At 45.4% G+C, this 12806-nt stretch overlaps 1 protein-coding gene across 1 annotated transcript in view; it reads left to right on the top strand.

Annotated features, from left to right (window-relative positions):
* The window catches only part of LOC140386669 (14-3-3 protein gamma), a 78551-nt gene extending 66003 nt beyond the window's left edge, over nt 1–12548 (top strand). Inside the window, exon 2 of the mRNA XM_072469208.1 lies at nt 10448–12548. Coding sequence (XP_072325309.1) covers nt 10448–11104 — 657 coding nt within the window. The 3' untranslated portion in view covers nt 11105–12548. The remainder of the gene's footprint in view (nt 1–10447) is intronic.
* The last annotated feature ends 258 nt before the right edge of the window (nt 12549–12806 follow it).

The raw sequence follows: 12806 nt of genomic DNA, 5'->3' as shown, positions 1-12806 counted from the left end.
TACTCACCCATTAGAGTTTTGGGCTGGTATCTAATGATATCGTACTGTGTTAAAAAGGAGGAAGGAACAGACAATATTGGAAGTCATTTGGCACCATGCCGGTAGCCAGAGGATTGGGAAATGATGGCCGCAGCTTCTGCTATTTCCTCCCTGCTTCTCTTTACATCCATGGAGGCATCTCCTTTGGATCTGATGACGACTTGCAAAGTGACTAAGCTGCATAATATTGTCCCCCTCTCTGTTTACCCCATGCAATATTTTACACATGTTCTCTCAACTATGTCTGCACCCATCTCTTTCCCCCCCCCCCCCCCCCCTCTTGTGAAAGCAGATGGAAAGAAGAACCTTGCCCATGTATTCCTCCTCCACCCACTGGTTCCCTTCTTTGGTCTTTAAAGCATGTGGGATTCCTGAAACACTGACAACAAGGACTTGTAACAGTAATTTATTCACTAGCCTAGCAGCTACGGCATGCTTGCCCTCTCCCCCGCACTCCTGGGGAGAACACTTCCCACGTGCTCCCAACACGTGACCCCTTTTATAGCCACATCCATCACGTGACCACTCTGTCTACAGGTCTCTAGAATGTGTTTCATGTCCTCTTTCTTCTTTTATGTATTTATATCATTGAGCTTTCATTTGTTTAAGTTGCAAATGTGTTTCTTGCCCTCTACTTTCCAAATGTCCTTACTAATTACACCTCTGCACTTTCTAGCCTCTTCCTAGTCTTTCTGCAATATTGATTGATATCTGACCCAAACCTGCCACTTTTGTCTTGTCCTAACCTGTATGTTCTTTGCTGTTGGGAGGGTGATCTGGATTTGAGGGTCCCACCCAGTGTTCCCTCCAAGGTGGTTGCGTGCAGTTATTTGGAATGTCCCGTGCATTGAATGAACAGGCTGCGTGCAACAGCGAGCTCGAGTGAGGCTGAGTGTCAACACTAACTGAAAGTTTGAGCATGTATATTATAGAGAGAGCTGAAGTTGCATCTCTTATACTGGATGATAATAAAATTTGAATAAGGGTTGCCTTTTAATGATTACCAGGCACACTGCTTGCTAGAATAAACATACTTGCTGCACAAAGATTTTTTGTTGGTGTCTTTCATCCCACATAATATTGGGAATGTTGAACATCATCTGGACCTGGAGTTGATAAAAATAATCAACCTTTTTATTGTCTTCAATGTGCTAAGGCTCAATTGGGTATTGCACCAAAGGAAATTCTCCCTTCTGAACCGTGCCTACTTTTGTGATGGCAAATGGTGTTGACCGGCTATTCCACTACAAGTACCTCATAACCAAGTCCAAACCTGCCTTTGCTTTCCAGAGTAACAGCCAGGAATGGGAATTTTGTTCTAATTCCAGTCCACGTTCCTTTATTTCCACCTTACTCTATGGAGGCTAATTGTAACATTTATATCGCCGCCTGCAGATAATTCGGGGCTGATAGGGATAGAATTGGGACCATCGTTGGTGTTTTTTGACTCTATTCCGCATTAAGCAAAACAATTACCAGCTGTGTATGAGGGGAAGCATCTATCATTGTAGTAAACTGGAGTTCCTTCTACTGTCAGCAATATGTATTGCAGCAATTCCGTTAAATCCCAGGTCCAGCTCTTCCCAGTTACTTTCCACTGTCCAACTTCGGCAAAGTAACAAACTGACAGTTTGAACTAGAGTAATGTGATTTTGAAATTTTGCAACCATGCCAGTGCATCTTTTTTCTATGTTGTTTATGCGTGAATGTCTTTATTTTTACGGCAATTATTTAGGCCCCTTCGTGACAAATGGCAGTAGATTTTTTATTTTAAGAGCCTCAGATTTCTGAGTTTCTATTTTAATGAGAGCAGGATTGAGGGGACAGAAGGTGGAGAGCATTCCCTGGCTTTGTTTATATTGACTCACCATGGAATGGAGGTTATTGTCCCCCAAGTCTATCCGGTACTCCAAAGGATTTTTATTCTTTCATAGCATTTGAGTGTAGCTGGTGAGGCCAGCATTTGTTGCCCATCCCTAATTGCTCTTGAGCTGGTGGTGAGCTGTCCTCTTCTACCGTCGTAGCCCATGTGCAAGTTCCCCTGGGGAACACATTGAGCCTCATAAATAGAGGTATGGCGTACAAAAGCAGGGAAGTTATGCTGAAGGACGTTTTGTTTTTGCTATGAGTCCAATGCAGCAACCACACTTTAGGAAGGATGTGGGGGGCGTTGGTGAGAGTGCAGAGGCGATCTCCCAGAATGATTCCAGGGATCAGAGGGTTTTGGCTACAAGGTCAGATTGGAGAAGCTGGGGTTGTTCTCCTCGGAATGAAGGAGGTTGAGGGGAGTTTGGATGGCGGTGGACAAGGTTATGGCAGGCTTGCAAAAGGTAGAGAAAGGAAAGCAGTTCCATTAGCTGACGGTTTGAGGATGGGACCAATCGAAGATTTTGGGCAAGAAATACAGGGAGGCTGGGAGGAATAATTTTTTTAATAGCCTGGATCGCTACTTATGGGGGTGGTGAAAGTGGAGACGATAAATTATTTAAAAAGAGAAATTAAGTTGGGTGCCTGAGTGCAAGTCCAGGAGGTCAGGATTGCAGGTGAAGGAATCCGACTGATTAGTTGCTCCACAAAAAGCCTGCAAGGGCTTGATGACTTACTGGTCTCCTGCGCCATTTTGAATCTATGACTCTGCTAAGATACAAATAAGAACAGCATGTGCATGTTTAAAATGGGGTTATGCCTGGGTGAATTATCCCTCTTCCTCTAACATTGCACCACCTCAAAACTACATATGATGTTAACTCGCCCATGTGCAAAGCAACAAGAGATTGATCAGGATATTGCAATATTTCTGTAGTCCGGTCAGAACTGGGCTTGGCTGAGATGGCCTTGTGTGGTTCAGTTATCTGCCAATTCTCTTGGAACATTTTGAGTTGTTAGCTTGTTCTTTTTGGGACAGTCGCCCATTTAGCGCTGGTTCACTGAGTGCAATCGTGGCTCAGGTGGCGACATTCTCACTACTTTGGCATGTTGTGGGCTTCAAGCCCCACTTGAGTATTGCAGACAAGATATAGTCTGCCACTCCAGTGCAAAACTCTGGGAATGTTGCGTGGCTGGAGGCACTGCCCATCAGCTGAGAGGTTACAACCTCTTTTGCCCTTTTCAGGAGGATGTAAAAGATACCAAATGCTCCTCAAAGGACAACCGAGTTATCCTTTCTGTTCTGACCAGTATTTATTCTTAGCCAACCTGTTTTTAACAAACTCAAGTTTAAATGGGTCATTCTTTGTATTGCTGTTTTTGGGAGCTTGCTGTGCGTGAATTGGTTGCGGTTTTCCACAGTACCACAGTGACTATACGACGCCAAGAGCTTCATAGGCTGTAAAGCATTTTGTGATGCCGTGATTGTAAAAGGTGCTGTATGAATGCAAGTCCTTCTCAGCGACTTGTTCTGGTTTTCGAGGCCTATTCTGCTGCAGCTGTGGTACAAATGAAAACTGCTGCATTGCAAGAACAAAAAACCCTGAAGCAGCAGTCACTGTTCCTGTTGAAGCTTCAATGTGGTTTGACACAAACCAGAACAGTGCAGCTAACATTGAGCGAGTGTTTAAAATATCTCTTGTGGCCCCCTTTTGTCTTGAAGCCACAGCATTCATTTCTCACACCGACGGGCTTCCAGACTGTTGGACCCCTGGCGATGTTAATTACTAATGTAAAGTTCTATATGGTATTAAAGGAGGGTAAGGAGCTGGGTTTCTGGGAGTGGCCTTATGTGCAGACCCGCTTGCTGGGCCTCGTTGATCTGCATTAATTGATTGAACTCTACCACAAGGCCAACTGGGCTGCTGCAGTGAGGTCATCCAAAACATTACTGCCTGATTTAGATTTGGCGTACAGTGAGAAGTATTGATCTGTGTACAGTCCAAGCAGATCACTCCATATATGAAAAACATAGGACATATGATAAATACACAATGTAAATACATCGACATTGGATGAGTGTAGTGCTACACAGAGAAGATGTGTGGAGAGATCAGATCAGTCCATAAGAGGATCATTCAGAGTCTGGTAACTGTGAGAAAGAAGCTGTTTTCGAATCTATTAGTAAGTTCTCAAACTTTGTACAGCTAGGAATTTGAAGCTGTCAACCATCTCCACCTCGACACCATTGATGCAGACAGGGGTGTGTACGCTTCCTGAAGTCAATGACCAGCTCCTTAGTTTTGCTGACATTGAGGGAGAGATTGTTGTCATTGCACAATGCCACTTGGTTCTCTATCTCCCACCTGTACTCTGACTCACCGTTGTTATGAGATCCAACCCACTATGGTTGTGCCATCAGCAAACTTGTAGATGGAGTTGGAGCGACTTTTGCCACACAGCCGTGTCTGTATGGGGAGTATAGTAGGGGGCTAAGTATGCAGCCTTGCGAGCCCTGGTACTGAGGACTATCGTGGAGGAGATGTTGTTGTTTATCCTTACTGATTGTGGGCTATGGGCCAGGAAGTCGAGGATCCAGTTGCAAAGGGAGGAGCCAAGTCCTAGGTTTTGGAGTTTGGATATGAGCTTGGCTGGGATTATGGTGTTTAAGGCAGAGCTGTAGTCAATGAGTAGAAGTCTGACGTGGGACTCTTGTTGAGATGCTCCACGGATGAGTTTAGAGCCAGGGAGATGGCGTCTGCTGTGGACCGGTTCTAGCCATATGCGAATTGCAGTGGATCAAGGCATTCTGGGAGTATGGAGTTGATGTGTTTCATGACCAACCTCTCTCACTACATAACGATAGGTGTCAAGGCGACCAGACAATAGTCATTGAGGCATTTGCCTGGCTCTTCTATGGCACCGGTATGATGGTCGTCTCCTTGAGGCAAGTGGGAATTTCTGAACCGAGTAGGGAGAGGTTGAAGATGCTCATGAACACATCCGCCAGTTAGTCCACGCAAGATCTGAGTGCATGACCAGGGACTCCGTCAGGACCCGTTGCTTTCTGAGGGATCACTTTCGAGAAGGCCAATCTGACTTTGGAGGCTGTGACAGTAGATATGGATGTGTCCGAGGTTGTTGGGGAAGTTGACAATGGTTTGTTTGGTTCTTGCTTGAAACAAGCATAGAATGCACAAGCACAGAATAGCATAGATGAACATAGAACAGCAACTTGCACCAGGTTCCCCGTTCATCTAACACCCCTGTCCTTGCTGGCCCACATGAACTCCTCGTCCGGCATTGGCTCCATTTTAAAACCCGCATTCTTGTTTTCAAATTCCCTCGCTGGCCTTTTTCTTTAACGTTAACTGCTCCAGTACCGTTTAGTCGTGGGGTTGGCCCGTTCACGCCATCGTAAAACGCAACGGCATTTACGACGGCATGGACACTGCCGCGGGATTAGAGAATCCCGCCCATGATCTGCACAGTGTTGCCCATTGCTGATTAGGCACAGGTGTTGCCATGCCAACACTATTATCTACTTTCACTGAATACACAAAATGGGCATTGGGGTCACCAAATCCAGTGGAGGCCATTCCGCCCTTTGAGTCAGTACTTGTTCTCTGTACAGAAATCCAATTGGTCCCATTCTCCCTACTCTGTCCCCATAGCCCTGCAAGTACCATTTAAGTTTGAATTTAATAAAAATCTGGAATTAAAAATCGAATAATGACCATGAAATGATTGTCGTGTGTTTTTTAAAAAGAAGAACCATTTGGATCACTAATGTCCTTTTTTGTTTTTAAATTAAGGGGCAGTTTAGTGTGGCTAACCCACCAACCCTGCACATCTTTGGGTTGTGGGGTGAAACACACGGGTCAGATGTGCAAACTCCACACTTATAGTGACCCAGAGCCGGGATCGAACCTGGGACCTCAGCGCCGTGAAGCAGCAGTCCTACCACTGTGCCACCGTGCTGCCCCACTAATGACCTTCTAAGGAAAGAAATCTGCCACCTTTGCCCGGTGTGGCCTATATGTGACTCCAGACTCTCAGCAATGTGGTTGACTCTTAAATGCTCTCTGAAATGGCCGAGAAAATCACTCAGTTCAAGAGTGATTATGGATGGGCAACAAATGCTGGCCCAGCCAGTGACACTCACATCCCATGAATGAATGAAACAAAATGTCCTGCCATCTTCAAAGATTGTGCACATCCAAGTATTCAGTCATTTCTATTTATTAATCAAGTGACTGATCCACTGGCAACACTCCATAAGTTAAGATCGTTCAGCCCCTCCAGCATGCTTCACTGTTCAATAGATCATGGCTGACCTTTGAGCTCAACTCCACTTTTCACCTGTTCCCCATATTCTTTAATGCCCAGCAATTGAGCATTCTCAGTCCTCTGTTGTGAAGTGAAGACATTTCTCCTTCTCCATTCTAACTCGTCGATGCTCGTCTCTGAAGCAATGCCCTCTAGTTCATGATACTTTGCCTAGGGAAGCCGCCGCTTGTATCTACATTCCCAACTCTTCCCATAATTCTGTTTCAATGAGCTCACTTCTTAGCGGTAGAAGCCTATTTCTATCTGGCCTCCTCTCATAGGACAACGCATTCATTCCAGGGATTAATGAACTTTTATTGCACCCCCTGAAAGGCACGTATACCCTTCTTTGCGCACACCCTATTTCCGAGGTGGTCTCACCAAAGCCATGTACAATTGCAGCAAGAATTCCTTAAGCAGTGGTTAGCACTGCTGCCTCATGGCGCCGAGGACCTGGGTTCAATTCCGGCCTTGGGTGACTGTCCATGTGGTGTTTGCACTTTCGCCCTATGTCTGCGTGGGTTTCCTCCAGGTGCTTCGGTTCCCTCCCACAGTCCAAAGTGGGATTGGCCATGTTAAATTGTCTTTGGTGTCCAAAAAGATTAGGTGGGGTTACGGAGATAGAACGGAGGTGTGGGCTTAGGTAGGGTGCTCTTTCCAAGGGCCGGTGCAGACTCGATGGGCCAAATGGCCTCTTCACTGTAAATTCAATGATTCTAACCCAAAAAGGTGTGCAGGGTAGGAGAATTGGCCACGCGAAATTGCCCCTTAATTGGAAAAAAAAAAAGAATTGGGTACTCTAAATTTATATTTTAAAAAATTCCTTACTTGGTGCTCCAACTGCCTTGCAGTAAAGGCCATATACCATTTACCTTCCTAATTACTTGCAATAGTTCCATGTGAACAAAGGCTTGAGTGTTTATATAATATCCTAATTAAGTTATAGTGAAGTGGAGTCGCTGCTGTAACATTGGAAATGTGGCAACCAATTTGTACGTAACAAGCTCTCAAACATCAATGTCTAAACAAGCAGATAATCTGATTTTTGTGATGTCCACTTTAATTCTTTTGAACACCAGATTTGTATTTAGTACACTAAGAATAACAGCACACATTGTAACAATCCGTGCTCTCTTATAACTGAAGTAAAGACCTTTCCCAATCATTGGCAATGTTTTATTGTGGAGGTCGTTCCAGCAGGCAAATGAGCAGCCATCTCCAAATTCAGTCCCCTTTTTAAAAATGTTTTTTGATGCATTAGTTGAGGTGGCCATTGGCAGCTAATTACCTGTCCAGAGTTCACCAGCTGTAGAGCACCAAAAATAATTGCAGCTTGAGATTGTAACAAGCTGATGAGTGAATAGAAAGAACTTGCATTTATACAGCACATTTTGAGACCTCAAATTTCTGAAAGTGCTTCACTATTGAAGTGGTGTGTTCTTATTCTCTCTGGTTGGCTCTTTGCTGCATTGGAAGTGAAACGTTTTTCATCCTGCAAGGTGATGATTACCACATTCATCACCTGGGCCATTTTTGGTGGGGTTCCACTGGGGAGTGTAGGTGACTGTGAAGGCTGATTTATGCCCAGAGGGTTCGGGTGCAAATAGGGCAGGGTACCATAGTGGAAAGATGTGGGGCTGGATTCTCAGTTTCTGAGGCCAAGTGCCGGCGTGAAAGTAGAATCCGCGAGCGGTTCCGACATAAAAATTGTCGCGAATCCCTCACTGATTCCGGTACCAGTGAAGGGCTATGACCAGCGCCGCGTGACACCCCTGCAATTCGCTCCGAAAACGTCCGGAGAATGGCCGGGCCGGGCATGCACAGGGCTGTCGACCTGCACTGGTCGCGGTGTAAAACATGGCGCCGGCCGTGCTCGAACCCTAACCCGCCACACCGCGGCCAGCAGCACGGATCCCGGACATGTGTGGCGGTGCTGGACACTGTCCGCAGCCGGCACGCCGGGTTCCAGACCGCTGGGACCAAACGTGGCCCATGCGTAGGGAACATGGCCCATCGGGGGCGGAGCATCGCGGGCGGACTGGCCGATAATGCGTCAATGGCGTTGAAAAGTTTGGAGGGGGTGGAGCATGGCGGACCGGCATCAAACTGGCACTGGCCCGATTACAGCGTCGGAATTTATTCTCCGCACCATCGCCGATCACGATTTCGGCGTCGGGCTACGGAGGATCCAGTCCATGGTATGTCAAAGGGTGGAGCTGAGGGAAGGGAGGAGTATGCAGGAGGAGTCAGCCTTTAATCAAATAGGCAAATGAAATGCCATATTTAATTGAGGAAATAGCAAGGATGCTATCTTCGGTTATAGAGGGCACTTGTGAAACCACATCTCTAATGTGCAGTTTTGATCTCCTTATTTAAGATAGGAGGTAAATGACGTAAATGAGGGGGTTAACTAGATTGATACCTGGAACGAAAGGGTTGAGGTATGAAGAAAGGTTGGACAGACTGGGCTTGTTTCCACTGCAGTTTAGAAGAGTGAGGGGTGACTTGATTAAAATATGTAAAACCCTGAATGGTATTGACCAGGTGGACATTGAAAGGATGTTTCCTCTTGTGGGTGAGTGCAGAACTATTTTAAATTAGAAGTTTCCCTTTTAGGACAGAGATGAGAAGATTTTTTTTGTTGTTGAGGGTTATGGGTCTTTGGAACTCCTGTCTCAAAAGGTGGTGAATGGCAATATGGAGCCCAACACACAGAATCAGCCATGATCTTGTTGAAAGGTGGAGCAGGCTCGATGGGCAGAATGGCCTACATCCACTCCTGTTTCCTAATGGTGATCACACTGATTTGTGGGGTTGATCCATTGATGAAATCGAAACCTAGTATTTTAAAAATGTATTTTTGGAATTCCTCTTTTAACTTGAGCAATGATTTTACTGTTGAACCATAGTCTCCAGGGGTACACGCTGTAATTTACAAAATTGTAGAATGTGTCCAATTGTAAATCTGTGTGGGAGTGGACGGTTGACCACAATCATGTTTTGTTCATCTGGATCATTGAGCATTTTTGTACAATCAGGGAAGCTACTTGCCATTCAGATTTGTACTCCAGTGTATGTGCTTTGTCAATCTTGTGCTTTCCTTCTGCCTCCTAATCTTTTCACCAAGACTGTTTAGTAGATCGAACCTAGAAACGCTGCGCAGTGGGGGCTGGTTTAGCTCAGTTGGCTGGTCAGCTGGTTCATGATGCAGAGCAAGGCCAGCAGCGCGGGTTCAATTCCCTTTCTGGCTGAGGTTATTCATGAAGGCCCCACCTTCTCAACCTTGCTCCTCGCCTGAGGTGTGGCGATCCTCTGGTTAAATCACCACCAGTCAGCTCTCCCCCCTCAAAGGGGAAAGCTGTCTACGGTCATTTGGGACTATGGCGACTTTACACTAGTGTCTCTTCGGTTGAGGGAGGTCGGTTATGTGAAAGACTGGAGAAGTTGGAATTGATCTCCTTGGAGCAGAGAAGGTTACGTACGCAGAGACTTATTAGAGATGTTCAGCATTGCGAATGATTTTGATAAGAGGTAGTACAGACCATCCGCACAAGGGTTAGTCACCAAAAGGACACTGGGCACGATCCACTGGTCATGCTGCACTGGAAAAGCAGCTCGCTGCAGCATAGCATGGCCGATGAAAGCCAGTAGACCCTGCTCCTGGGATCTACCCGGCTCTCAACGCCTCCCGAGGTACAATGTGATCACGCGAGACGTTGCAATGTGAATCCCGCCCATTGTGAGTGGGATTACGTTTTGGCAGATCTGCATATTCGAGTGAGGCAGCTAGTCTGACTCTAATGTGAAGATTCCCAAGGCTCCTGAGGCTTTGAGATTCACCCCTTTGCCTCAGAGACCCCGGGCGAGCACCATTCCGCCTTTTACCTGCTGTGATAGCCACAGTACTAATATGGCTGGTCCAGTTCAGTTTCTGGCCAACGGTAGCCCCCCAAGATGTTGATACCTTTTCTGTATAAGCAGGCAATTATTTCTCAAATTACCTTTCTGAAGTTACATTCGTATCTGCCCCCATTAATATTTCAGGCAGTGCATTCCTGATCATCATTACTTGCTGGGTAAATTTGTCCTCTGCCATTTGTTTATTTTTCAACCACCTGCAATCCGTATGCTCGCATTACGATAATGCTGCTATTATATATTTGTTTTTTTTTCTTCTCTACCTAACATAACTTTTATTGAATCTTTCCAACAGGTAACGGAACTGAACGAAGCTCTTTCCAATGAAGAAAGGAATCTTCTCTCTGTCGCTTACAAAAACGTGGTGGGGGCAAGGCGTTCATCTTGGAGAGTCATTAGCAGCATTGAGCAGAAGACCTCCGCAGATGGCAACGAGAAGAAGATTGAGATGGTGCGGGCCTACAGAGAGAAGATTGAGAAGGAGCTGGAGTCTGTGTGCCAAGATGTGCTCAGCCTCTTAGACAATTACCTGATCAAAAACTGCAGCGACACACAGTACGAGAGCAAGGTCTTCTACCTGAAGATGAAGGGGGACTATTACCGCTATCTTGCAGAGGTGGCATCCGGTGAAAAGCGTGCCACCGTGGTGGAGTCCTCAGAGAAGGCATACGGGGAGGCCCACGAGATCAGCAAGGAGCACATGCAGCCGACGCACCCCATCCGGCTGGGCCTGGCCCTCAACTACTCAGTCTTCTACTACGAGATCCAGAATGCCCCTGAGCAGGCCTGCCACCTGGCCAAGACCGCCTTTGATGACGCCATAGCTGAACTCGACACCCTCAACGAGGACTCCTACAAGGACTCAACTCTCATCATGCAGCTGCTTCGCGACAACCTGACACTCTGGACAAGCGACCAGCAGGATGACGAAGGCGGGGAAGGGAACAATTAAGCCCTGGGGGAGGGAGGGGGAAACTGGCTGTTGCAGCTGCGACCGCAGTCTTTTTTTTTCCACTTGGAGTGGGGGGGGGGAGAGCTTCCGGTTACCCCCCCTCCCTTCACTCTCCGCCCTGTTGACGCCTCTTCGACATTTGCCAAAACACCACTAGCGGAAAGTCAGACTTGGCTGTGCTGGTACGGAATGGGAGCCACACACTGGCATTTGGACTGTTCTGTAGTTAAATAAGTGGAGTTGTTTCATTTAACGTAAAGCTAGACTGAAGCAAAACTTGAAAGATGAGGTCTGCACATTAAAAAAAAAAAAAAATACTCTTGTGGTTTCAGTAACCTCCATTGTTTGTTTGAAATAAAAAAAAGTGAAAGTATTAATGAAATACAGTATTAAATATTTTTTTATTTCAGTTTGCGTATTTAAAATAAAACAAAAAAAACCTAATTTATAAATCTCAATGTGTCCCTGGACTCCCAAACCCCAAATTAGAAACTGATTGTGGCTTAGGTCCTCCAATAGGTTCTTTCAATTCGTAATTGGGTGTTTCTGTATATTTTTTTAAACAAAAGTTCTTAAAAGAAATTTGCAGATCTACCAGCGTCAAGGTCTAGTTTAAGCCCGCTGGCAAATGTATTACTTTTAGAAGCACTTTTCATCACCAGTAGATCCCCTTGATTGGATATTAAGGACCGGCCATTTTTAAACGGTGCCAGTTTGGACCACAGACAAGTTTTACCATGTCACTTAGCCCCCTCCATATGTTACTGGAAATGCGGGATAATTTTTTTAAGTCAGGCCAAATCAAAGGCAGATTTCATAAAAAGACAAATAATGGGAATTGATCTTCAAGCAGCTTCTTTGTGTTTTTTTTAAGAAACGCACTTGCCTATTATGCTGTCTAATCAAGTGTAATATGATTATTATGCTCCAATATTGTGCATGCTGGTGACGTATTTAAACAGTAGCTCAGATTTATTAACTTATAAGTGTGATGTATTCTTAAGGCAAAAATACTAGTCTTCAAATGTAACTGATTTGCTGGAGTACGCTCTACCCAAATGATCGTAACAGTTGATTGGTCTGTTATGGACGTTACTATAGTGACATGCGATTATGTAATTGATCTGTTGAAAGCACCAATGTTCTCGCTTAATCTTTAATGTCTGGTGTTTTGTTATAGTGAAATTATTACAGTGTAGGAGCTTTTACCAGAACTTGTTCGTATAAGGCTTCTGTCTGTGCTTTTTGTCATGTTATGCGGTGAACACTCTCAGTTTGAGCAAAGTGACTTGATTATTTTAACTCTGGTCAGTGTATCTGTGGGAAAACTCTTTCACACAATGGAGCATTCCTTAGCAGTTTTATCGGTAATGGAATATTTTGAATGTGAGTCATTTATGTAGTCGCACACGGGCTAATAAAATCGCAAATCAGTTCTACTGCTGATGCAGTGTGTGCCTCTTCAGTCCCTTTCATTCTTTGTCTGTGTCGAAGTGCACTAGAAATCTGGATATTGGACAGCCTTGAGGTAGAGGGTCCTTTTGGAGGTGATTCCAGAGGATGGGAAGGAGTGGGGAGAAGGTGTTGTGATTTGGTCAGGATATGGTACCATAACTTCACAACCACTGGAAAGGCCATGATCCCATGCCAAATTTAAGGGTCATTGCCATTTTGGGGAAATGTGGTACCTGCCTTGCCAATC

This window comes from Scyliorhinus torazame, chromosome 12 (assembly GCF_047496885.1).
Source record: "Scyliorhinus torazame isolate Kashiwa2021f chromosome 12, sScyTor2.1, whole genome shotgun sequence".
NCBI lineage: Eukaryota > Metazoa > Chordata > Chondrichthyes > Carcharhiniformes > Scyliorhinidae > Scyliorhinus > Scyliorhinus torazame.
The sequence above is the reverse complement of the archived record's forward strand: the minus strand, read 5'-3'. Positions and strand labels throughout refer to the sequence as shown.